This window comes from Erithacus rubecula, assembly GCF_903797595.1.
Source record: "Erithacus rubecula genome assembly, chromosome: Z".
Taxonomy (NCBI): domain Eukaryota; kingdom Metazoa; phylum Chordata; class Aves; order Passeriformes; family Muscicapidae; genus Erithacus; species Erithacus rubecula.
Genome location: NC_136661.1, coordinates 2378039 through 2404894, shown reverse-complemented (window position 1 = coordinate 2404894; position 26856 = coordinate 2378039). Strand labels below are relative to the sequence as shown.

The 26856-nt window shown below is 43.9% G+C and overlaps 2 protein-coding genes across 8 annotated transcripts in view; one reads left to right on the top strand and one right to left on the bottom strand.

The window, feature by feature from the left end:
* The window catches only part of PSIP1 (PC4 and SRSF1 interacting protein 1), a 33327-nt gene extending 21857 nt beyond the window's left edge, over positions 1–11470 (bottom strand). Inside the window, exons 1-4 of one of the 3 annotated variants that reach the window (XM_079330445.1) lie at positions 11309–11470; positions 9168–9352; positions 8142–8218; positions 3928–4066 (exon numbers count right to left, since the gene is read on the bottom strand). In XM_079330445.1, coding sequence (XP_079186571.1) covers positions 3928–4066; positions 8142–8218; positions 9168–9239 — 288 coding nt within the window. In that variant the 5' untranslated portion in view covers positions 9240–9352; positions 11309–11470. Of the gene's footprint in view, positions 1–3927; positions 4067–8141; positions 8219–9167; positions 9353–9807; positions 10102–11308 lie in introns of those variants that run through there. The other 2 variants (XM_079330446.1, XM_079330447.1) reach the window with 2 other exon arrangements.
* Positions 11471–11520: 50 nt separating this feature from the next.
* The window catches only part of CCDC171 (coiled-coil domain containing 171), a 165358-nt gene continuing 150022 nt past the window's right edge, over positions 11521–26856 (top strand). For 4 of the 5 annotated variants that reach the window (XM_079330440.1, XM_079330441.1, XM_079330443.1 and 1 more), the window contains exon 1: positions 11521–11681. In XM_079330440.1, the coding sequence (XP_079186566.1) occupies positions 11629–11681 (53 nt within the window). In that variant the 5' untranslated portion in view covers positions 11521–11628. Of the gene's footprint in view, positions 11682–14531; positions 14705–26856 lie in introns of all 5 variants that reach the window. The other variant, XM_079330442.1, reaches the window with a different exon arrangement.

Below are 26856 nucleotides of genomic sequence, written 5' to 3'. Positions count from 1 at the left end.
CTGCAAAGTATCAATACTGCTCTTAGAACATTCCAGTCCCAGCAATGAAATGGAAAATATGGCTCTCAGAAGGCCTTACTAAGATAAAAAATGCAGTGGAGAACTACTAGCAAACAACCTATTTTATCACTGCTTGGGTCCATCGGATGGAATAGTGGCATTTACAAAGCAGGAGCAGACTGCAGCTTCTCAAGCCTAAAGTGCCAACAGTGCGAACCACGACACCCAGGTGCCAGAACACTCTGCAGCTGAAGATGTGGTGCGGAATGGGCCATGACCCTCCATGGCACCACCTCTGCCAAGGACAGGGGCGCATCCCAGGAATGTCATGACCCTCGATACACAAGCCATTGTCATGGACCCCACGATGCAGTGAAACTGTCGAGTCAGTGCCACAAAGCACACTCAGCCAAGACAGAAATGAGTGGTTAGCAAGTCCCAGCAGGGCTCTGCCCAGCAATAGAAGGAAGAAGAATCTTCACAGGATGCCACAGATTCCTGGTGGCAACTACCTTTCTCACTTTTTGTAATCCTTTGCTTCTCCTACTTTTCTATTTTCTTCCTTGTTCACCTCTTTGACAGTGAATAAAACAATTACCATTTTGATTACCATCACTTGACCTCTTGTCACTTAATCTCACTCCTGGTATATTTGAATTTCTGCACCTCCAAGTTTCCACACTTTGCCCATGGTCCCTCCCAGGAGGCACTGAGCTCAAGCTGTTATTCTGGCTGCATCACGATTAAATTACTTTATAGACCCAGCTGCCTAAGACTACTAAACAAAACTCAGGGTCCAGCCAGAAAGGAAATCTTGTGTGACTGTGTGAGTGTGGTGTGCGCCCAGAGTCAGAGGGCACCCAGTGAGATCACTGGAGCTGTCTGCTGCAAAGAGTAACAGTCCCAGCTCAGGTGGTGGTGAGTGTGTGTGTCACAGCAGCTCCTGAATGGTCAAGCGTAGAAACTCCCTGAACACCAAGCACTGGCAGAGGGGAGACAGAAGGTACACGTCCACGCAGGGCTGCAGGCCATGGGGGAGCCTATACTGCACCACCTGAGTAAGAAACAAGGAGCAGCAAAAACAAAGTAACCACAACTGACTGTCTCCTATACCACCGTCTTACCCAGGGGACACTCAGAAATGTGCAGAGAGGGCACTGGGGACCAACAAAGCCGGAGCAGAGGTGACTGGAGGGAAGTATGTTTCTCTGACTTTTTTTTTTTTTTTTTGTCCTTGTTTCTTTTTAAGAGAACTATTAACAAAAAGCATATGTCAACTGACTAAACTGCACCAAATTGAAAGTTTTGTTGCCTTTACTGTACCACTTTAGGGCAAAGGTGATGGAGCCTAGAAACTGATTTCAAGCACTATGCCACCCTTAAAACAAATACCAGCTTCCCCATAAGCTCCCCAGCAGACCCAGGTTCAGCTGAGATAGATTCTCTTCTTCACAGCCAGTACAATGCTGTGTTGGATTTAGTATGAGAATTATGTTCAAAACTCGCAGTTTTTTTGTTGCTAAATACTGTTGACTCTAAATAAAATACTACTTAGCAAAAACTAAAACAGTGTTATCAACGAGATTCTCATACCAAATGCAAAACATAGCACTGCATCAGCTAGTAAGAAGGAAACTAACTCTATCCCAAGGGAAATCAGGACATTACACACTTAAACATCCATTCCTTCCCCAACTAAAATATCCGTTAAGTCTTACTCCTCAAAAAAACCTTAGCTGTTAAATAAAGCCTTTTGCAGAGTACTCTATTAGTACCAACAAGGACTGCACACAAGTAAACACAAAAGCTGGCTAAAAGGCTTGATTTCCTTCAAGTAAAACTTGCTTTTAATAATGCTTAACACAGAGGAGAAGACTATCAAAAGGAAAGCTTTCTAAACAACAAATTCAGAAGCAAATTTTCATGAATCTACTGCTTAACATCATTCCTTCTGTAATTCAAACTGATTCAACCTTCCTGGCCAAGAAGGGAAACCTACAGCTGGCTGATCATATTCAGAAGACTTCTAGGTATCTACAAGAATGGGTGATCCTCAATCTCAGTGAGCAACCCGTAGCAGTGCACAGCAACGCTCACAGGGAAAAAAAAAAAATAAAAAAAGTTTCCTTATACCCATAGGGAGCCTCCTGTGTCTCAATTCGGGCTTTTTGCCTCTGGAAACCCCTGAAAAAGGTCTGACCCAGTCTCTTCGTACCCTTGTTTCACATATTTATATAAATTGAGGAGATTCCACATCAGCTCACCAGGGCTGAGCAGTCCCAGCTGTCTGAACCTGTCCTCATAGCAGAAATGCTCCAGTCCATCACATTCATGGCCTTCCATGGGTCTGTCTGTCCAGTATGTTCACATTCCTCAATTTGTATTGAGTAGCCCAGAACTGGATGCAGTTAAAACATCGCTACTAAGTGAAGTTTCTTCTTCAGTAATTTTATAGTCCACTTAGAGAAACAGGACTTTTTCCACATGACCTGTGGAAAAAAACCTTTTTCCTTCTTCTTAGTAGAGAAATTAGGAAAAAACTTCGAAGAACAACCCAATGGCTATAGACAAAACCTGACCAAGAACAACAGTGTGAAAAGTGCTGCCACTGAAGCTGAAGAACCTGAATGAAATTCAAAAGGTAAAAGAACCATCTTGCAGAAAAGCTGTTACACTAAGAAAACAGTCTGCACCTATCTTTTGGCAACATGTTTTGTGTCTTCTCCCAATTGGAAATGTAGCTAGGAATGTCTCAGACACTACTGAAAGCATCGCTTAACAGAAGTGACTGACTTCTGCAGTGAAACAAAAATAGTAGACAAACTTTCTACTGTTGATTTATTCCCAGATTTTAACCTAGTTAGAATGACTGGTATAGCTCACAACTGCCTCAGGCATCCACAGAGCATCTCTTTTCAACTGCCACAGTAAGGACAGTGAAAAGGTGTTTCCATTTGTATCTTACAGTAGCAGAAAGAATCTTATTACTGCAGTCCTTCCCACTGCTATTTGGGGATTAGCATCTCTACATATCCCAAAGAAGAAAGTATACACCTGCAATACATGATGTTCTGACAATACTACAAAAACTCCTGAAATCTTCATCCATATTCTCCTTCAAACTAGAAACACAGTAACATGGGATATCTTATGAAACAGGAATTAATTGGTGCCGAAATGGCACCTGGCATGCTGTGCAAAAAAAGCAAATAAAAACAGGAGACAGCAATTCTTTCTATTATTATTGCAGCATTGCCTAGAAGACCCAACGTAGGCAAAGTCAGTATACGTTCAGTGTACACAGTAAAACTAAAAGCTTACACAATGTCCAAAGTAAGCAAAGACAAAATCAGCAAGATAATTTGTCTTCATATTAAATTTGGGTCCTTTTAAGGGTAGCATTGCATAGCTCAGGCTTAAGCTTAGAAGTTGTACAAAAAGAGCAAGAAATGAGGAGCTACTGATGGACAAAACCTGAATCAAGTCATGTGACAGGGGCTGAAAGGCAAACATCACATTGCTTCCAACTGCTAGAATGAAAATACTGCACACTAGGAGACCCTATGCTGAAATTTAACAAGGACACTTGTGAACATAGGTATTCAGTTTTAGAATACATAGGCACAGTGACTAAGACTCCAAAAAACCCACCACTTTTCAAGCACAGTTGCACAGTTACAAAGGTATTTCAGGAAAATATATAGTTGTTAGTATGCATGTATCTCCAGTTCAACAACCTCCATCTCTTCTTATGCTATCCATACTAGACTTACCAAAAATAAACAATATTTGAAATCTTAATAAAATTTTGTCTAACCTGCAGTTGAACGGCAGCAATAAGTCACTGCCCTGTGTCAGGAAAACACTTACTTTATTTTTCCTCCTCCCCACAAAGCAAAAAAGATTTGTAGAGTCTGCATAGCTTACCTGCTGATGAGAGAATTTCACTTTGGGATTATTGTCAATTTCCCACAACCCTTCATTGAAACCCTTTCTTTTATTTGGCTTGCCATATTTATCTTTATTTTCTGAATAAGGGAATATGTCCTTTGGCCCCAAAAATGCCCTTAAGGAAAGAAAGAAAGAAAGAACAAAATTCACAGTTTAATTGATTAGTCTTTTCCAATAAGTAAGCACCAAGTGTTAATAAATGTCAAATTCATCAGTACTGTAACAACTACTAGTCCTTAAGTTTTTTAAACTTTGGCCTGCAACATCCCAAGGTTTACTACCACCACACAGAGACCTCCCTCTTTTTCAGAGCACTGCATATCCGGGCAAGAAATGCTCAACACTGCATCTTAAGATTTCAGTAACAAGTCAACCAGCTACTCTGAACTGGATCAATTAAAAACTGAGTAGCTTTTAAATAATAGAAGAAAACCATGCTTAAATGTTAAGAATAAAGCATCCTTGAATATTTTTACTGTGATGGATGTGAAAAAGCACCACTTGAATATACTGACTGCCCATTTACTTTTAAGAATGCTATGTAAGAATGTAATTAATTAAGCATTAATTCAGTAGTTTTTCAGAGTCTGATAAAGGGACCTCACAACTTGATTTATGAAATTGAAACAATAAAGACTTTCTTATTTTAAGCTTCACCCCAATTCATTTTCTTGATGAAGTAAACATGACTACTATTTTCTTTTTAAGACACTCTTGGAACAGTCTTGATGCTGCCTGTGTATCTCTTCCAGATAAACAAAAACCACTCCTATCCCTATTGTAAGCTGTTGAACTAAAGCTTTTACCTGTTAGCTTTTCTCATATGACGAAGTCACAGTATTCACTACTAGCCCCTCCAAGTTTAGACTTGGGGAAATGAGGTACCACGTTACTAAGAATGGTTTATGCTGAAGAGCATCAAAGACTACTTCATTCCTGCTCAGTCTTAACGGCCTTTTGAAGGCAGGATTTCACTGTACCAATCTAACTGCTGCTAAGAGAAAAATGTGCACTTTGGTAGTACATCTTCTGTTTCAATCTATGCCTAGACCCTGTGTTATTGAAATTGTGTTATACTCAACTATTGGAAAAGTTGAAGATATTGGCTTTCTAAAGTACCAGCTCTCATACTGAGCTTAATTTCTAAGCTCCACCCCACTATTTTCTTCATTATTCTTAAAAAAAAGCAGCTACTTTAGACTTGCATCCCATGAGTAGAGAAAAGAAAAAGCATTGAATCTCATTAAAAGCTTAAGCATTTTCTACTCCATCAGTAAACACTCATCAATGTGCACAAAGTATTAAGTAAGTCATTGTCAGCTTAGACTGCAAATCACCCACCTCGTGGCAAGAGACAATTACAGAGGATTCAGCCAGCACGGGAAACATGCACCTACAAAGGCTTTTCACCCAGACCAAAAAGATGGGGAGGGACACAGAGCAACTGGGAGAGACAAAAATAGGAAAAAAAACTGCCGGTCTTTTTCCCTGTTCTCCAAAAGGAAGCGTTTTTGCAGACTCTCAGCCTTTGCCCATATTGTCAGGCATTGAAAAACACCTGAGAACAGCTACTGTGAAAAGGTTATGAGGCTTACTAGGCTGCTGCAGTTTAATTCTTCTGTACCAATAAAGGAAAAGGAACAAGAAAAACTGAATGAAAAGAGATTACCCTAATAAAGAAGGTCCAGAAACTAGAGTTCAGTGTGACCAGTTTGTCTGTGACTAAACAAAATTTGTGCTGCCACAACAGTCTACACAATTTGGATATATATCCAAATAAAGTGTTTACTAAAATAGTATCCATTTTATTACTCTACCTAGGAGTGACACATTCAGTTGGGGTTTTTTTATGAAACTTAAGATAAAACAAAAAAACTGTGAAGTACGGGTTAATACTTACAGTAATTTCACAAACTCAAGTAACGTTATTTCTAAGTCAAGTAACAGTTATTCCCAAGCCAGTCATGCTTTCCTTTTTCCCCATGGTTCCTTTTCTTGCTGTAACAATCCATTCAGCCTGAAATCCTGTCATCCTTTATACAGGACTTTTTAGCACGACAAAAACTCATTATTTCAGAGTTGCCACTATTTACAGTAAGATAGACTGTACATACACAGCCTACTAAAATGCTGAAGGTAGAGTATTTAACTTTATACAATGTGTAAGTCTTATCAGTGCGAAGAATAGCACAGAACAAGTTTACCAAATTTACTTTAATTCCCATAAAAAAAGTACAAGAACTTGTTAACTCAACATAGTTCCTGACAGATAACTGAAGTCACTATTTACAGCTAAAAAACAAAACAAAATTACATGCCATGAAACATCAGTATTCTCTGCCATCTAACCAGTTCCGTCCTATTGTAATTTACAGGTATCTGCCCTAAGGAGTAAGTGAGGCCCAGAATTATAAAAGTTTCACCTATTATCATTCTGCAGATCTTAAGATAAGCAATATGCTTGACCAACATCAGGAGACAGCTAGGTCATGGAACACCCTGTACACTGCAATGAGAAACAGAGGCAAGAATTTTCTCTGGTATTCTATGGATTTTTGAAATGTAGTAACCTGGAATCTAGAGCCTAACAAAATCCAGATTGCAGCAAAACTTTACGTTGTAACTACACCAGAGTGAGGAACAAACATTCCAAATTACTCATGCAAACTAGAAAAAAGCCCCCAATCATCAAACCTTTCAAACCCCAGTATCTCTTAAGAGCCCCAAGCTAAATCTGAAGTAGGACATAAAACTTCTCAAAACTTAAACAGGTGATTTTAAAGCTTTAGATGAGTAGTTATTTCTGTCTCCCTTACATTCAACCTGCATTCCCAAATTTAAAACACAAAACCCCACTGCAATCTAGAATGACACACAATTCACCAACAGCAGAACCAAAGCAGTTGTCAAAGAGAAAGTTTAGTTGTGTGAAAAACTGAAGGAAAAAAAAAAGGTAATCTAGCACATTTAAAAGTGTAATTAAAGCAATGGACAAGACAAACCTTGCAACCTTGAATCAAATTCCAGGAACTGTTCTTTACCCACAAAATTACACACACACACACACAAAAACTTCAACCAAACTAAAAAAAAATTTAGTTATTAAGAGATTTATTGAAAGATGAGATTAACTAAAAAAAATACATGGGCCTATATAGGTATCTTTTTCATTACAGAAATAACTTTTTCAGAAAAGTAATTGCTAGTAATGCCAACATTAGGGGATGCTTACTCTTTAACTCAACAGAACGTGTCTTGTCTTAGCAAGATACCTACTTTCTAAAGACGAAGTACCAGATTAAAGCAATTTCAATAAATTTAATAAGATGAAAAAAAGCATGATCCTTTAACAAAATGTGAGAGATGTACAACTTCTGCACACAACTTCAATCCAGCATTTTATTAAGAAGAACATTTAATTAGAATTAAAGGCACACCAATATAGATTGATTGGGTCAATATAGATTGCTTGGGTTTCTTTTAGCAACTCAAAACAACAAATGAAGCACTGAATCTCATAATGCTTTAAATTTGCAGTATCCCAACCAGTCATGCTAAAAAGTAACTCAATAAGAGTAAGTTTCAAAAACACCGAACTCCATAAATCCCAGAATATTTTCTATTAAATCCAGCAATGGAAGACATACAGTCTCCCAAAGCAAATACTGTATCACCTTAAAGTACTGCTCAAAGACCTGCACTTTGCAAGTTGCTAATTGCACCTCCTCATCTCTCTCCAGATCTGATAAACGTAATACCACCCACAACCAAAAACCTCAACAAAAAACCTCAAAAAAATAAAAACAACTCCAGTACATGATACCCGTCATTTCTCAAATTCTGCCTATTTTACTTTCTTTGAGAATATTGTATTGAGAATTTTGAGGATATACAGGACTATGATTAAACTCATTACAGAAAAAAAAAGAAAAACCAATGAGCCACACAACTGTAGGTACCAGTTTTTTTTTCTTCTGATGAGCAAAGTGTACATTTTATAGTTATGGTCTACCATTCACTTGAACAGCTTAAGTAAATGTCAGAGAAAAATATCTTGACAAAAGAGATCAATTTAGGAAGATGTGCTGATAAATACAAAAGCTTGAAATAGACTACATTCAGAGAAGATAATTTTTTGTCACAACATTTTTAAATGAAAAAAATAATATCCTGAAATATAAAGCACTTACGTCTCATGGGTACCAAAAAAGAAAATAGGCATTTTATTCATAGGAGGTTTTACTGCTCCATCAGGAACTTCATCCACCTAAGAAAAACACAGACCATTAGAATTCAAATCAAGTAACTGTCAAGAACGGTTTAGGAGGAAATACGTAAAAATTAAGCATTGAAATGGAAATTAAAAAAGCTACAGAGAAGTAAAGCAAGAGCTCTTTTTAACAGTATGCAAAAAAAAAAAAAAAAAAAAAATTACAGCAGAATCAAAACCAGTATTACCAACAACAGAAAATTACATTACTTTCAATTAACAGAGATACTTTTCACATGACCATTTCCTTTAAAAGGAAAAATGACAATGTGTTACAGGTAAAAGGCACAATTCCATTTCATCCACATACTGCCCATCTTTAAGGAAAATCAACAGCAAGCTTTCCTTCCCTTGTGCTGACCTGGTAACCTGTGGAAGCCCAAATGTGAAGTACTATCAAAAGGATAATAAATTAAAAAAAAAAATCTTAAGTCGGCATCTTAGCTAGATACCTTATTACCTCCACTCCCACATCCAACAAATGACTTACAGCAGTCCCAGAACTCAGCATGCCTTTTCCAAGGGAGTACAGAGAACACCAAAAAGGACTGGATAACTTACCACATACGCTTAACCTATTTAAGAGAAAGCACAGCAGACAAACCCACTTAGGAGTAATATTGCCGTAAATTCCTGGGTTTTTTTTGCCAAGAGCAGTGATTTGGGGACATAATTTCTGTACAGCTCCAGGGGCCTGCACAAGCTCTAGTGTCACGCCACCATAGAGAAGTCTTCATTCCGTAAAGCCGCGTTACACAAATTAGGGCAACTAATGACTACTTGAGAGGGCTACTTGTTACGGATCTGCAATATGACTGCAAAGCTGCTTCTACCCGCGGGAACGCAGCCGCGTCCTCCCTCACAGGAGGCGAAACTGAGGGCGCTGCTCAGGTGTGCGAGCGCACCCCACAGAAAACGAGGCAGGGGGAGGAGAGAGGAGCCTTACCCTGGCCGGCCAATGGGGGTATCCTTTCATCTTGGCGAAGATCAAGTCTCCGGGTTTGAAGTCTCGGCTCATGTTTTCTCACCGACGTTGTCCTGTTGCCGCCAGCCGAGCCGGACTGAATAGAGGAAAGGCTCTGCGCCTCCAGCAACCGCCGAGGCGCTACCAGCCACACGAGGTGCCACTCGCTGCCGGGATAAACACACCGGGGCGGGGGAGCGAAGAGAAGGGCAACACAAGAAGGCACGTCAGCAAGGGCGGGCGGCCCCTGGCCAGGGTGCGCTGCGCCATGCCCGCCCTTCACCCCTGCAAAGAGACCACCTGGGCACTCCGCAGCCTCAGCCTCCGCCCGCGGGCACGGTCAGGCCGCCCCCGGCCAGAGGAGCCACCCGCCACCTTGTCCCGACCTCCCCCGACCCCGACCGGCCACTCGGCCCCTCACGCACGCGGGCACGATGGCGCGAGAGCGCCGCTGGGGAGCAGGAGGGGGCAGGGAGGGGGCGCGCGGAAAAGAAATTCCGCCTTCCTATCCTCTCCTCCATCCCTCCCTCCATCCCTTTTTCTCTCTCTCTCACCGTCTTGTCCCTCAACCCCCTTTCTCTCTCTCTCTCTCTCTGTCTATCTCTCTCCCCCCCCAGCCCGCGCGGCGGTGCAGCTCCTCGCTACTAACCCCGACCGCGTTGGCGCCCAGCCCACCGCCCGCCGCGGGAAACACGGCCGTGCCGCCTCCTCCCGCCAGTGGGCCGATACCACCCGGCGCGCCGCACCGGGGCGGCTGGGGAGCACCGGCGAGGACTCGGCGAGCGTCCTGCTGTAAGAAGGACAGCTCGGCTCCCGCCTCCACTCCTGGTGAATGCGGAGCAGTCACGAGAGGAAAGAGCCCACTGGGCCAAAGCCTGGGTTGGAGAAAGGGAGGGCAAAAGCCTTGTTCACTCCCTCTCCCCGCAGTTGGAAAAGTGGTTCGTTCCGCCTCCGGTGTGGGCGGAGCGGCCGCGGCGCTGCTGGAGGGAGCGGAGGTGGACGAGGAGGAAGAGGAGGAGGGGCTGCAGACGCAGCAGCGGCTGCCTGTGGGACCGCCCCCGGCCGCAGCAGTGCCGAGCCGGGGCCAGCGCGCACCCGGCCGGTGGTCCCTGCTCCGCCGCTGGCAGCCTGCTGCGGTTAATGAGCGCCATCCTCCTTCGCAGCCCGGGCGAGTGCGACTGGTCCCTCGGGGCCCTTTGTGTGTCTCACACCCCTTGCCGGGCTTCTCATCCGTTTTTGCTGCCTGCCTCAAAGCTGCCCGTGATGCGCGGGTACTCCCTAGCGACTTACTTGATGTCTTGACTTCCCCGCAGCGTACAACAACCCACGGTTGTTTAATTTTCTTAAGTCTATAGCAGTACTTACGTGCTACTTAGTCCCCATTAACTACTGGGTTTGGTGGATGTTTTCTTCGGTTTGGTTGATTGGTTGGGTTTTCTAACTAGGATTACTAGTAACTAAGACTATGTTACTGCTCTCGTCATCTCCTGGCTTGTTCACCAATCCACACTAAGCTTCCCCCTCACCTAGCATTTCAAGCCTCTATGTCCTCCTCTCCTGTTTCTGTCAGCTGATACGAGTATATCAGCCACTGCCAGCCTCTCCTCGAATACCTTTCCTCAAAGTGAACATCTCAAAATCAAATAGAAACCCTTTACCTTCTTTCTTATGGCCTGCCTATCCTGTTGTACCTAATTCTAGTTCTACATCAAAGATTAGCTTGCTTGTCAGCTCTTTATGGCTTTAGCCCTATGTGATGGCCCCACACAGAACCACCTGCAAGTCACAGTATGTCTGAAAAAAGGGTGAAAACATTACGGAGCTTTTTTTCTTTACATCACAACTTGAATTTGTACCTTGAAGGACGTACCACTGACATAGCTATTGCTATTGTCCACTTTTTTAGGATATGGTAGGGTGGATTTTATTCACTCACTCTCTTACGCTGCTGTTGTTTGGCATCACGTATGTTTATATCTCGGTCTTGAAATCGCTCAATTGAGACGTTTTTAAAGAACCTTTCGCTTTGCGCAGTGAGGCGACCAGAATGGGTAATCTTATCACCAGTCTCCCTCATCCACCCTGCTGTCATTTTTGTCCCACGGTCTCTCAAAATAATTTACCTGTTTGTTTCCCTTGAGTGAAGAATGTGCAGCCCCGAATCTAAGGACACGCACATCTCAGTCAGGCTCTCACGTCAGTCGGTCATTTTGTATTTTTGGAACTGCGGGTGCCTAGGTCGCGCGCGGGGCTGGCAGCGGCGGGCGCGCGCCGTGTGCGCAGGACTGCGCGCGCCGCCGGCCCGTCCGCTGCTGACGTTCCGCCGCGGCCGGAAGTTGCCGTTGGGAGGGCGCCCCGCGGCGGCCGCGTCCCTGCTGGCGGCGCTTGGAAACGGCGCCGCGCTTCCCCGCGCTTCCCGGCGGCCGCCAGGAGCGGTCTCGGAATGCTGCTGCTGGAGCTCTGTTCTGACCTTGTTCCCTCAGCCCTTCCTGCCAGGTAAAGCGCCGGAGCCGGCGCCGCTCCGGGACGAGCGCAGCGAAGGGATGCTGCTACTTTGGTTTTTAGCTTAAAATTTTTCAGCCTGCGTTAGTGGAAAGCTAGTGGCTCGTTCATCCGAAAATGCTGAGCTTTCATAGTTTGCAGAACACATGAGATAGTTCCGCCCGGCTTTGTGTGCTTTAAATTAGTACATCTTGGTTAGATTTTCAGCAGGAGACCTTAGGGATCCTCCGGTTCCACTCCTGCCGTGGCAGGGACGCCTCCCGCTGAACAAGGTTGGTCAGAGCCCGTCCGGCCTGGCCTTGAGCGCTTCCAGGGATGTGGCACCCCCAGCTTCTCTGGACAACCTGTGCCAGTGCCTCACCACCCTCACAATAAAAAATTTCTTCCTCACATCCAGTCTAAATCAATGGCATTCATGAAGTTAGTTACGCATATTTAGAAGTTTTTGAAGAAAATAGGACACAAGTTTTGTAGGTTAACATCCATCGAATGTATTACCTCCTCAAGTAAAACCTTCTTAACTACTTTGTTTGTTTGTGTGGCTCTTACAAGCCACTCCTTCCCCCTTGATTTTTTTTTCCTAACTGAAATAGCATGTTTTTGGAATGTATCCATTTGTGTGCTAGTAAACTATGGATGTGCATCTTAGTAGAAAAATGTTGTATATTAAAAATCATCAGCATGCCCAGAAAACAGTCACTAGATATTCCCTGTTTCCCTCCCCCTTCAAAATGATTAAAAGACTTAAAAGTAATTTCAGAAGTTTCTAAAGGTTCAGTTTGGTGTGGATGTGTCAGAGGATATTTTGCTTCTGTTTTGAGACAGTTTTTTTTTTCCCCTGCTGTATCTATTTAGTTGCACCTTTTTTTTTTTGTCTTTTTCTACTGTTAGAATTTTGGTATAAAACCAAATATATTTTTTTTGCAATAAATAATAAGAAAAGGGTGATATGCACAACTAGTTTCTTAGTGTTCTGAACTATGTCTTAATGTGAAAATTTGGCACAATTGGTAGAGGTATAGTTTCCTGTACCAGGATACCTCATTTTCTTTTTTATAGAAGTGATTAATCTTCGTTGAGTACAGTTACTACAAGTACTTTGTCAAGATTTTCTTCTCTCACATAAAGTTTTCAGTGTGCAATCACCAATAATTTAATGGAACTTAACATGTGCATAGAAATTATACTGCAGTCTGTACTTTGAAAATGTGATTTTCAACTATTTACTCATTTGAGGTGGAAAGAAAGCTGTGTTGTTTTCTCTCGGAGTACTAGTCACTATTGTGTGTCAATAATTGTGTTTAGAGTCTTATGAACACATGCATCAAGGTGGATTCTGATGGGTAGATGATAAAAGCCATGAAGGTTAAACCTAGCTATTCCATATGAATATACTGCTTTTCTGTAAAAACAAAACAAGCAAACAAAAAACCTCAAACAAAAAACTCAGAGTTTTTAGAAATACATTTATTTTTGCTGAATTTTCTGTTCAAATTATAGATTGAAGCAGAAATTATTCTTTTCTTCTCCTAGTGGAGTGACTGGAATTAATAAAATCAGTTTATATTACTATATTACACCAATTGCTCCCATTGGACACCATAATACAAAAAAATTTTAAAATATTAGAGACCATTGAAAGGAGGGCCATAAGGCTGGTGAAAGCCTTATGAGGAATGGCTTATGAGATCTCTTGGTCTGTTCAGCCTGCAGGAGGCTGAGGGGAGACCTCTTGCAGTTACAACTTCCTCACATGAGGAAGTGAAGGGGCAGACACTGATGCTTTATCTCTGGTGACCAGTGACATGACGTGAGGGAATGGCATGAAGCTGAGTCAGGGGAGGTTTAGGTTGGATAGTCAGAAAAGTTTCTTCACCCAAAGGGTGATTGGGCACTGGAACACAGCACCAGCCTCAAGAGTTCCAGAAGCACTTGCACAATGCTCTCGGGCATGGTGTGACTCTTGGGATGTCCTATGCAGAGCCAGGAGTGAGAGGTGATGATTCCAATGGATGCCTTCCAACTCAGATTATTCTATGATTCTGTGAACATGTGCCTGCAACCAGGGGTGGTAAAAATGGAGTCCAGGCGAGTTTCCTGTTTTGGACTTTAATATGGATGTCCATCTGCTGTAATTTTGAAAAACAAACCTTTATGGCTCATTAATTTTAACTGTTGAATACAGCTTGTGCTTCATGTTACCTTGCTTTAACTAATGAAAAGAGGTCATTAGTAAATTTGCAGTGCAGCTTGATGTAAACAATTTTTTTTAAGGTCTGCATTATAAATGTGTTGTCTATATTGATTTCTTTTTATTGTAATACTAAATTAGTGATTTTTTCCTAGAAATGAGTGGACTTACAGTTAAATTTACTATTCCTACTGTATAGTCCTCACTATTGCTGATTTATCAAATACAATAAAAATATCTTCAAATAGAAAATTCCAGGTTTGTAAAACACTTGGAAAACTTGCTGTAGTAAAGGCTGTTATCAGACAGCAAATCTAGTACATAAAATCATGGTATATGCATTTATCTTCGATATAATAATTTTGAAGAGAAATGGAGTTTGTAATATTATTATAAGATGGAGGATCAATGTATGTAAACAAAATATTTTTTACTGATATTCTGAAAACCTTGGCGTGGGATATGTTACTATATATGTATATATTAATCTATAATATTTAAGCTTAGAGAACTAGAAGTACAATTCTCATAGTTGTCTAAAACTGAAGTTACAGTTGGTTAATGTATAGTAGTAACACTGTTAGTAACTGCTTGTGAGTATTCAATGATTATTTCATTATGTTGCCAAATAAACTAAAGCATTTCTGTTACAGATTTTAATATTTTTATCATATGGAAGAATCATCTTGGAAGCTGTTCAAGTAAACGTATATATAGTCTACAGTTCATTCTCCAGAGTTAATAATTTATGCAGCTTAAAAAGCTGCCTATTGGCCATCATGAATTCATCCTCTCCAGTAAACTACTCTGTCACAGAAGCTAGAAGGTGAGCTTTATTTCTGTATTTTTAAGCTAGTAATATAGTTCCTGGTTTTGTAGTTTATTTTCTAGATCCCTGAAATTATGTAATTCAAACTGAAAAAGAACCAGATACGGTGTGATATATGCAAGCTATGCCATGTCAATACAGATCTTAGAATTATGGAATGGCCAGGGCTGGAACAGACCTCAAAGAACCATTGAATTCCAGAACCCTCTGCACTGGACAGGGATAGCTTTCACTAGATGTGTGGTCAGAGCCTGTCCTGGTTTGAAAGGACAGGTTTCTGCCAGTAAGGGCAGAAGTTTCCCTTTGAAATAGAAACTTTGGTTCCACTCCCCCCAAGTATTAGAATTGTTTGAATCAAGGGCTCTGAGGCAGAGATAAGGGGGTGGGAATAACAGCTCTTTTACTAATATATCTAACCGTACAAGCAGAAAACAACAGCAGTTGTTAAAATTGCTAACAGAACAGAACAGATAACTCGGTGTCAGTCCCTTTAGATGCAAGCACGCTGTTTCTGTGCTTAGTCCCAGCCTGGAGCTGCCGAAGGGCAGGCGGGAACGGAGGCAGGAGGGGGCGGCAGTGGCCACGCCGGTCTTGGGCGGGAATGGGCTGGAGCGGCGGCTCCTCGCTCACCATGTGTGTCTGGGTGATCAGCTTTGTCCGCAGAGGCAGGAGGCTGGAATGGGGCAGATGCAGGGCAGGTGATAACAGAGGGTCTGGTTCTCCTGTGCTCAGCCCCATGGGCTGAAGATCCCGGGCGTCCTCCTCCCCCCTTGCCCAAAACACGAGTCCCCTCCAGAAGCCTGAGAAGCCCCTCTGAGAGCCACTGCAATTGACACCTTTTGTCCGGACCCATCAAAGACCCTGGGTGTAACCCGGCCAGCTCCATTGGCATGGTAATGGGAACAATTCTTTCAATTGACACAGTAATAGAAAAACACTCAACACCCAACATTATCCACCCCAAATTTTTTCCATGCCAACATGCTACATCATATTGAAACCTTTAAATTATATACATACATGTAGTTACAGGCACAGTATCATAGATAGTTCACCCTAGAACAAGGTCCCCTTGGGGTATGCATCGGGTCTCTCCATCCTTTTGCATCACCCACCAAGTGCAACCTGGTCCTTGAGCGAAAACCATCCCACGAACAGGATTGTCTTTGCTGGAAGCAGAGTTCACCCAGACAGTTTTTCCTAACATGCCTCTCAGGTGTACCACTGGAACCTTATCTCCATCTGGTGCTCCCAAGGGCTCTGATTGGGCAGGGCCTGCTCGGTTAGTGGAACCTCAGGTATTTGCTAACCATGTGGCCTTTGGTAGATTGATCTCCCAGTTCTTGAAAGTCCCCCCACCAAGTGCCTTTAAGGTGGTTTTAAGCAGACCATTGCACCGTTCGACTTTCCCAGCCGCTGGTGCATGGTAGGGAATGTGGTACACCCACTCGATGCCATGTTCTTTAGCCCAGGTGTTTATAAGGCTATTTTTGAAATGAGTCCCATTGTCTGACTCAATTCTTTCAGGGGTACCATGCCTCCAGAGGACTTGCTTTTCCAGGCCCAGGATGGTGTTCCGAGCAGTGATGTGGGGCACAGGGTAGGTCTCCAACCATCCAGTGGTGGCTTCCACCATGGTCAGCACATAGCGCTTGCCTTGGCGGGTTTGAGGCAGTGTGATATAGTCAATCTGCCAGGCCTCTCCATACTTATATTTGGACCATCGCCCCCCATACCTGAGGGGCTTCACCCGCTTGGCCTGCTTGATGGCAGCAAGTGTCACAGTCATGGATAACCTGAGAGATGCTGTCCATGGTTAGATCCACCCCTTGGTCTAGTGCCCACTTATAGGTGGTGTCTCTGCCCTGATGGCCTGAGGCATTGTGGGCCCATCGAGCCAGGAACAGTTCTCCCTTGTGTTCCCAATCTAAGTCTATCTTTGAGACCTCTATCTGTGCAGCCTGGTCTACCTGCTTGTTGTGCCTGTGTTCTTCATTAGCCCGACTCTTGGGAACATGGGCATCCACATGACCAACTTTCACGAGTAGCTTCTCTACCTGAGTGGCAACGTCTTTCCACTCATCAGCAGCCCAGATTGGTTTTCCTCTACGTTGCCAGTCAGCCTTTTTCCACCTTTCCAGCCAACCCCACAGAGCATTGGCTACCATCCACGAATCAGTGTAAAGGTAGAGCTTTGGCCATTTCTCTCTCTCAGCAATGTCCAAGGCCAGCTGAACAGCTTTGAGTTCAGCAAGTTGACTCGATCCACCTTCTCCTTCGGTAGCTTGTGCAACCTATCGTGTGGGGCTCCATATGGCAGCTTTCCACTTCCGGTTCATCCCCACAATGCGGAAGGAACCATCGGTGAAAAGGGCGTAGCGTGTTTTATTTGCTGGCAGCTGGTGGTACAGTGGGGCTTCTTCATTTCCTTCTGCTCCTCTTCATCAGCGAGACCAAAATCTTCACCTTCTAGCCAGTTTGTAATTATCTCCAAAATCCCAGGGCGATTCGGGTTACCAATACGGGCGCGCTGCATGATGGGCAATCCACTTGCTCCATGTGGCGTCAGTAGCGTGGTGGGTAGAGGGAGCCTTTTCTTTGAACATTCACCCCAGCACTGGCAGTCAGGGTGCCAGGAGAAGCTGTGCTTCTGTGCCAATCACCTCTGAGGCAGCTTGAACTCCCTCATAGGCAGCCAAGATTTCCTTCTCTGTGGGAGTGTAATTGGCTTCAGACTCTTTGTAACTTCTGCTCCAGAATCCCAGGGGTTGGCCTTGGGTCTCACAGGCACCTTCTGCCAAAGGCTCCAGGACAGACCATGGCTCCCAGCTGCAGAGTAAAGCACGTTCTTTATCTCTGGTCTTGTCCTGACTGGGCCAAGGGCTACTGCATGGGCGATCTCCTGTTTGATCTGGGCAAAGGCTTGCTGTTGTTCAGGGCCCCAGTGGAAATCGTTCTTCTTGTGAGTGACCTGGTAGAGAGGGCTCACAATCTGACTGTACTTGGGAATATGCATTCTCCAAAAGCCTATGGCACCTAGGAAAGCTTGTGTTTCCTTCTTGCTTGTTGGTGGAGACATTGCAGTGATCTTATTGATGACCTCAGTGGGGATCTGGCGCCATCCATTCTGCCACTTCACTTCCAGGAACTGGATCTCTCGGGCAGGTCCTTTGACTTTGCTCTTTTTAATGGTGAAACCGGCTCCCAGCAAAATCTGGATGATCTTCTCTCCTTTCTCAAATACCTCCATTGCTGTGTTCCCCCACACAATGATGTCATTGATGTACTGCAAATGTTCTGGAGCCTCACCCTTCTCCAGTGCAGCCTGGATCAGTCCGTGGCAGATGGTGGGGCTGTGTTTCCACCCCTGAGGCAGTTGGTTCCAGGTGTACTGCACGCCCCTCCAGGTAAAAGCAAACTGAGGCCTGCACTCTGCTGCCAAAGGAATGGAGAAGAATGCATTTGCAATGTCAATGGTGGCATACCACCTTGCTGCCTTGGACTCCAGCTCGTACTGGAGGTCCAGCATGTCCGGCACGGCAGCGCTCAGCGGTGGAGTCACTTCATTCAATGCCCGATAGTCCACAGTCAGTCTCCATTCTCCATCAGATTTCTGCACAGGCCAGATAGGACTGTTGAAGGGTGAGTGGCTCTTGCTGACCACCCCTTGGCTCTCTAGATCACGGATCATCTTGTGGATGGGGATCACAGCATCTCGATTTGTCCGGTACTGCCGGCGGTGCACTGTCATGGTGGCAATTGCACCTGTTGCTCTGTCACTTTCAGGAATCCTACTGCAGAGGGGTTTTCTGACAGTCTAGGCAAGGTGTTCAACTGCTTAATGCTCTCTGTCACTACAGCAGCTATTCCAAAAGCTGACCTGAACCCCTTTGGGTCTTTGTAGTTACCGTTCCTGAGGAAGTCTATGCCTAGAATGCACGGTGCCCCTGAGCCAGTTACAATTGGATGTTTCTGCCACCCCTTCCCTGTCAGGCTAATCTCAGCTTCCAGCAAAGTGAATTCCTGTGATCCCCCTGTGTCCTGGTTTGAAAGGACAGGTATCTGCCAGTAAGGGCAGAAGTTTCCCTTTGGGATAGAGACTTTGGTTCCACTCCCCCCCCCAAGTATTATAATTGTTTGAATCAAGGACTCTGAGGCAGAGATAAGGGGGTGGGAATAACAGCTCTTTTACTAATATATCTAACTGTACAAACAGAAAACAATAACAGTTAATATTGCTAACAGAACGAAATAGATAACTTGGTGTCAATCCCTTTAGATGCAAGCACACTGTTTCTGTGCTTAGTCCACAGCCCGGAGCTGCCGAAGGGCAGACGGGAACTGAGGCAGGAGGGAGGGGGGTGGGGCGGCAGCGGCCACGCCGGTCCCGGGCGGGAACGGGCTGCAGCGGCGGCTCCTCGCTCACCGTGTGTGTCCGGGTGATCAGCTGTGTCTGCAGAGGCAGGAGGCTGGAATGGGGCAGATGCAGGGCAGGTGATCACAGAGCTCCTCCGAGCTTGCCGGAAACCCGAGTACTCTCCCGGAAGCCCCAGAGGCCCCTCCGTCCGGACCCATCAGAGACCCCGGGTGTAACCCGGCCAGCTCCATTGGCATGACAATGGGACAAAAATTCTTTCAATTGACACAGTAACAGAAAACACTCAACCCCCAACACCCTGTCACCCCAACAATGGAAACAGGTCCTTCCCCACATGTTCTGATGGTATCAGGGTGCATTGTGAACCAGTATCAACTACCACTTTATGTTTCTGTGGCTTTGACGTGCCAGGCCATCGCACCCACACTATCCAATAAATCCTGTCATCCCATGCCTCTCCCTCGCTAGAGGCAGGGCCCCTCTAGCCCTAGTTATTATTTCTTTCCTGGGCATACACAGTGAAGGTTCCTTCCAGGGGATCTGACAGAACATCCTCCTTGCTGTAATACCCTGCACCTTGCTTGTGGGAGGTTGAGGCTACCTTCATTTTAGTGCGGCTCCCTCGGTTAGCATTTCCCTCCCTGAACTGACGCACCCGTGCTGCCAGGACAGAAGTGGGTTTCCTATCCCATTTTCCCGTGTCTTCCTCATGGTCTCGCAGGAAAAACCACAGGTCAGCTCGTGAGGTGTACCCTCTCTCCCTATCTGGGGGGCGTGAAGCTCTGACCTGGGGGCCTGTCACTTGTACTGATGCTACGCAGATCTTCCTCACCTCCTCCCTCACCTCCCTCATCTCCTCCATCATCTCCTCCCTCATATCCCTCATCCTATCTTGGACCTGTTGGAGGTCCCTGGCTACGGCAGAGACATTGGCCTGCATTGGGCCATTCATCATGCTCTCAAAATTTCTGAGTTTGTTAGCAACAGAACACACTTTCTCTGGATGGTTATCAGCATTAATCATTGCTATGTAGGTGGTATATTGAGATGGACCCAAGGTTGCCAAATTCCATAACATCTGCCCTGTGCACTTGACCTTGTCAGGGTCATTGTCATGTTGTCCATCCCTCCCAAAGAGTACCTCTAATACTGCTGTTTCTCTCAGCTGCTGGGTCCCTTCCTCAAGGGTCTTCCAGCGCATCCTACAGTGGTGCTCCTGCATTCTCTCTCTGTGGACAAACTTCTCTCTCACACTCATTAAAAGCCGGTCCCAGATGGAAAGGAGGCCTTGCTCCCTTACGAATATCTGGTCCACACCTGAATCCTGGGCCAAGGAGCCCAAATTCCTGGCTTCAGTTCCATCCAGTTGTACACCTGTTCCTGTAAGGTCCCAGACCCGGAGTAACCAAGTTGTAAAAGGCTCATGGCCCAGCCGTGCAATGTCTTTACGCAGGTTACGGAGACTATTGTATGAGACGGACTTGGTGACAATCTCAACCTCTGGCTCCCTTGCTGGTTGTGAGGACCGTCCTTGCTGATCCCCATTATCTAGGTGCCTCATTTTAATCTTAGATTTCCTAGTTTCCACAGGAGCAACTGCTGCTGGCTGTGGCTGCTCCTGTGATCCAGCTGGAACCTGGACAGATACAACATCTACGGGTTCCACTGCAGCACCATCTGACTCTCCCTCTTTAGGGCAGGGGGAGGGTTTCTCAGCATCTGGAGAAAAATGCTCCTTCATCATCTGGCTATGCTCCTTTAACATCTGGCTTTGCTCCTTCAACATTTGGCCTATATCCTTCAGTAGAGCCCCCACCAACTCTGGGTGGCTCATTTCTGCGGTGGGCTGTGGGATAGGGTTAGGCTCTGGGGCAGCATTCCTAGTCCCTGGGGCAGAGACAGGTTCTGGGGCAACATCCCTAGTCCCAGGGCAGGCTCTGGGGCAGCATCCCTAGTCCCTGGGGCAGAGGCAGGTTCTGGGGCAACATCCCTAGTCCCTGGGGCAGGTATCAGAGTTGTTGTCCAAGCCAATATTCCTTTGTTTCTGAATGCTAAGTAGAACAGGCCTATCAGCAACACCAGCCACTGTATAATAACACTAGCAATTAAAGCAGATCTGAAATCCTTGAAAACCGGTGGGGTAGCCTCAAAAAACTGGGTGATGGGTTGGGAGAAAATTTCCCTTGCACTCGTTACCTCACAGTAAGTACCATTACTGAAATAACCCCAGAAACACGCAGTTAGAGTACGATAGCTCCGGATCCATGCAACCACTTCCCAGAAAAAATAAAAACCCATGAATTCCTGACATAATCAATCCACCAAACTAATCGGATGATAGCTACAGTAGCTTTGGTGAGGGGGCCCATATTCAAATAAGGGCTTGCAAATGGGAGGGAGATGGCTGTGACCACATGGAACCCAAACCAGATTAAACCAGACAACATATTGCCACTTAAGAGAGCTGTTATTCCTGTCTTAACTCTCAATTCAGTGCCCTCTGCCCCACGTTGGGTGCCAAAATCTGTCCTGGTTTGAAAGGACAGGTGTCTGCCAGTAAGGGCAGAAGTTTCCCTTTGAAATAGAGACTTTGGTTCCACTCCCCCCAAGTGTTAGAATTGTTTGAATCAAGGACTCTGAGGCAGAGATAAGGGGGTGGGAATAACAGCTCTTTTACTAATATATCTAACCGTACAAGCAAAAAACAACAGCAGTTGTTAGAATTGCTAACAGAACAGAATAGATAACTCAGTGTCAGTCCCTTTAGATGCAAGCACGTTGTTTCTGTGCTTAGTCCCAGCCCGGAGCTGCAGAGGGCAGGCGGGAGTGCAGGCGGGAGGGGCGGCAGCGGCTACGCCAGTCTCGGGCGGGAATGGGCTGGAGTGGGCGGCTCCTCGCTCACCGTGTGTGTCCGGGTGATCAGCTGTGTCTGCAGAGGCAGGAGGCTGGAACGGGGCAGATGCAGGGCAGGTGATAACAGAGGGTCTGGTTCTCCTGTGCTCGGTCCCGTGGGCTGAAGATCCGGGCATCCTCCTGCCCGCTTGCCTGAAACATGAGTCTGTCCTTCCTGCCCCCTCCTCCCCCCACCTCCTCCCCCCCCCCGAAAGAAACCTCAGAGGCCCCTCCAAGAGCCACGGCAAACGGCAATTGACACCTTTTGCCTGGAGTCCTCAGAGATCCTGGGTGTAACCCGGCCAGCTCCACTGGCATGATAATGGGAAAAATTCTTTCAATTGACACAGTAGTAGAAAAGCACTCAACCCCCAACAGAGCCCCATTCACCTTGGCCTTGAGCCAGCTGTCAGGAATGTGGCATCCATAGCTTCTCTGGGCAACCTGTTCCAGTGCCTTACCACTCTCTCAGTAAAGCGTTTCTTTAATATCTAATCTAAACCTACTCTCCTTCTGTTTAAAGCCATTCTCTCTTATCCTGTCATTACATGCTCTTGTAAAGAGTCTCTCTCCATCCTTCTTGTAGGCTCTCTTCAGATACTGGAAGGTCACAATTAGGTCACCTTGAAGCATTATTATCTTTTCCAAGGTGAACAAATCAAATTCCCTCAGCCTTTCACCAGTTCACCTCAGGAAAGATGCTCTGTCCCTCTAATCAACTTCTTGGGCCTCCTCGGCACATGCTCCAACAGGTCCCTGTGCTGGGCCCCCAGAGCTGATGCAACACAGCATCAGGTGGGGTCTCACAGAGCAGAGCAGAGCAGAGCAGAGGGGCAAAATCCCCTCCCTCTGCTGCTGCCCACGCTGCTTTGGATGCAGCCCAGGACATGTTTGGGTTTCTGGGCTGTGAGTGCCCGTGGCTGGGTCATGTCAAGCCTCTCATTCCCCAGCACCCCCAAGTCCTTCTGGGCCGGGCTCCTCTGACCTGTGCTGGTGCCAGGGATTGCCCCAACCCAGGTGCAGCAACTTGTACTCAGTCTTGGTAAGCTTCCTTACCATGGGCTCACTTCTTGAGTGTGAACAGGTACTCCTGGATGGCATCCCATCCTTCAGGTGTGGCATCAGCATCATTCAGCTTGGTGTCGTCTGTAAACTTGTTCAGAGAGGAGTCGATCCCTTTGTCTGTGTCATTAATGAAGAAACTAAATAATACTGGTCCCAGTATGGATATGTCCTGAGGGACACCACTTGTCACTGATGTCCTTTGGGACTCTGAGCCATGTATCACTGTCCTCTGGGTGCTACTGTCTACCTATTGTCATATTCACCAATGATGAGTCCACTCATCAAATCCAGCTCTCCAATTTAGAGAGAATGATGGTGTGGAGGACTGTGTCAAAGGCTTTACAGAAGCCCAGATAAATGACATCTGTGGTCCTTCCTTTGTCTACCAATGTCGCCATGTTACCAAATGATAAATTGTCTACACCTGGTGAGCTAATACAATGCTCGTTCTCCTAAAACCTGTTCATCTTCACAATGCCAATTGTGTAAGAAGTAGAACTGGAAGTTCACCAGCTGCACTGCCAGCTTGAATGTGTCAGCTGTAACTTGGTGTCCCTGACTGCTATGGACTGCCAGAGAGATCCTCAGGACAGAGGAATACATGCGTAAAGGAGAGGGAAAATACTTAAATGATGGTGGAGAAGTGATTATCATTCTGGAATGATCAATGAATATGTATGTAAAATATAGCTTATAAACAGAAACTTACCTATGCTCAGCATGCAAGTCTTCAGGAGGAGCTACTGCCTTGTGCATCTGGCCGAATAAAGAATGCCTGCTTCTTAATGCTACCTTGATGTTAAGGACTTTTTATTTTATCATATTTTTGGTAGAAATCACTCCATCTTTGCAGGTGATACTAGCCATTTGATGTGCAAGAATTCTCACATCATGGGCATAGGAGACACCACAGAGGTGGTTTCTGTCTCCATTCGGGATCAATGTCATGTAGTTCCAGAAGGGTTTTCTGCGATAACTGTGGAGGTAGAGTTGTAAGTCTTGCACATGGCTCTATTTTTTTATTAGCCTGATATGTGTTTGATCTTTGGCACAATTAAAGTAAACTTTAATTAATTATATATCTCCCAGTATCTTAACTGCAAGAGCTATTTGTCACTATTTAAAATCTGATTGTAAAAACCTGACAGTTGTATAGAAATAGTAGAACTCAGGGAATAGGTATTTTGGTTAGGAAGCCAGGACCACTTCTTCAACTACCGAGGTTTAGCATAATTGCACAGCTGCATAGTAAATGAAAGAAAGTTTCTGTGGTATAAAATTAAATTTTCAGCAAAATATGGAAGAAGAGCTGGTAAAACTGTTTCTCTGTGGTGTTCTTTGCTGACTGTATTTTAGCTGACTTGTGAAGTAATGTGAATTTTTGAGTGTTCTGTGATAATAGAATTCAAAAGCTGTTCCACCTACTTACATGCTTTCTTAAAGAAACTTAAAGTACTGCCAAAAATGGTGTCTTAAATAAAAGCTGTAGTTGCTGAAATATGTATTTTTATTCAAAACCAACGATCAATGAACTATTAAAATGTGAAAATGGAAGTGCAAAGCATTCTCTGAATTCCTCTTAGACTGCAAGTCATAAATGATTTGAAACTTGCCAGGGATTCTGCCTGATTTTGTGACTTAAGCTTCTGAGAACTTTATGCTTGTAACAATTTTACTGGTAAATGAATATGAAAGAACGACTCTTCTACAGTAGCTTTCCTAAAGTTCTTACTGCATGTGCTGATGATGTTGTGAGGATTAAAGAAAATACCACAGAAATAAGATAAAAATAATGGCTAATTAAGGATAACTCCTGTATTACTTGAAAATGTTTAAGTAGATAAACAAAATAGTGAAGTGGTAACATAATAATATTCTGTCAGTTTTCTTGTCTTCATTTTTTAAGTTGATTCTATGCTAAGATTAAAAAGTAGGCTTTTCTGCTTCATATTTTTAAGTTCTTGCTTATAATATTGTAAGTTTAGAAGCTGTGCATAAAAACTTACTTTTAACTTTTTCCTTCCAGTACTTACTGTTATGCTGTTTGTCTTCATGCTCTTATGCATGTTTTTCTTTCTATAAGTATCCCTTATTTGCTATTACTAGAGGTATCATGTAACTTGTTTGTGGTGGTGTTTTTTTTCCCACTACTTGTCCAGTTAAGTACACAGTTAAATTCTTCTCTAAGTAAGTTTTATTGTGGAGGTATCTCCAGTGTGCTCTTTTTTCCTTTTTTTTTTTTAGTAATTCATAGAAGGGTTGAAAGGAAGAGCTTTATTTAAAGCTGATTGCCATAAAAACCAAGATTATTTCCTTAAAGATTTAAAGGTGTTTCTTTTTAACTACTTTACAAAACGTAGTTGTTCCCTTGCTTTTATTCCATGTACTCTCCTTGCAAGAAGTATTAAATATCATCAGGCTTAAGTAAGCAGAATGACCTCTCTGCTATCCACAAACCAAGATGGTTGCCTTGTTCTTAGTCCTTGTTCTTTGTTTTAGTCATCCCTAACTTTCAATTTGGGTCCTGTTTTCCCACTCAACCTGTGCTTTGTTAGTCTTGGTGGCACCAGGTTCTTGGGTGTCTTTGGTTGAGACACTTCTTGTGTCATCTTGGAATAAGACAACCTGATTTCATCTCTGTTTTCCTCAGCCATAGGAAAATCAAGATCTACTAAACCTATTATATGATGCCCAAAAGCAATCTTCTATGCAGTATACTGTTGGTCTTGATGCCAATTATTTTTGCCTTTTTTTTCTTTTTATATATTTTCTGTGTTCTTTGCACATATATTTGTATCTCTGTAGCCTATCACAGTATTCATAGCTATCATTTTATCTACTCTGTTGGATAGAAAGAGAGAATAAATTTCCCAGTGGCTCCAACCTGGAGGTCCAAGGTTAGATTTTTGGGGACGCCAAGTTTGAAACTAGCTCTCCGAGACATATTTTCATAAGCAAAGTTTGGTTTCTTCTAAAGCGAGGAATTCGAAGAAGGTTGAACTAGGAGAAAATTACCTTACCACTTACATCTCTAATTGAAGATTTTTGTCAGATGTGCTAATTTTCTAAACATAAAAATTGTATGCATGTTATGCTACGCATGCATCTTCAATGTTTTCCTTGTAAAGGTAACCCCTTTTTATCACCTAACTTTGTCTAGCTCATGATTTTAGGACAAGTGAAAAGGCATCACTCTCACTGTTCAGATTCTTCTTATTTCCTTTATGACTTAACACCATATTTTCTTACTGCATTTGCTAAGAGTTGCTTAAAGTCATAATAGGTGGTTTTACTTACGTGGTTACTGATTGTTTGCCCTTTGAGATGTGCTGGTCCATCTGGGTATGTAAATACTGAAAGCTAATATTGTGCCAGTGGTTTATTTGAAATACATGTGGATTTTAATGATCCTTATCTCCTACATTTATTAAAAACAAAAATGCATTAAGTACACGGCACCCTGTAGAACAGTTATTGATGACCTACAATTATTCTAATTGCACAGATGAAGTCCATCTTCTTTCTAAATGAAGATTTGACAGAATTTATAAAATTATAATATATTTATAGGCTGAAGCTAAAAAACTTAAATTTGTATTTGTTGTTATTAATGTCTTTATAGTTGTTGACCTTTGTGTTAGTCTGCTTATGTGAGAAAACATATATCATCAGGTAAAAGTTTTAGTTGTGAAAAATGTTAATGGTACCTGTATATAAATCTAGGAGTAAAGTGATTTTTTTTATTTAGAAAAACCCAGTATACTGGAATTTATTAAACCGTTCTTTCTGTAATTTATACGTAAGACTTCATGTA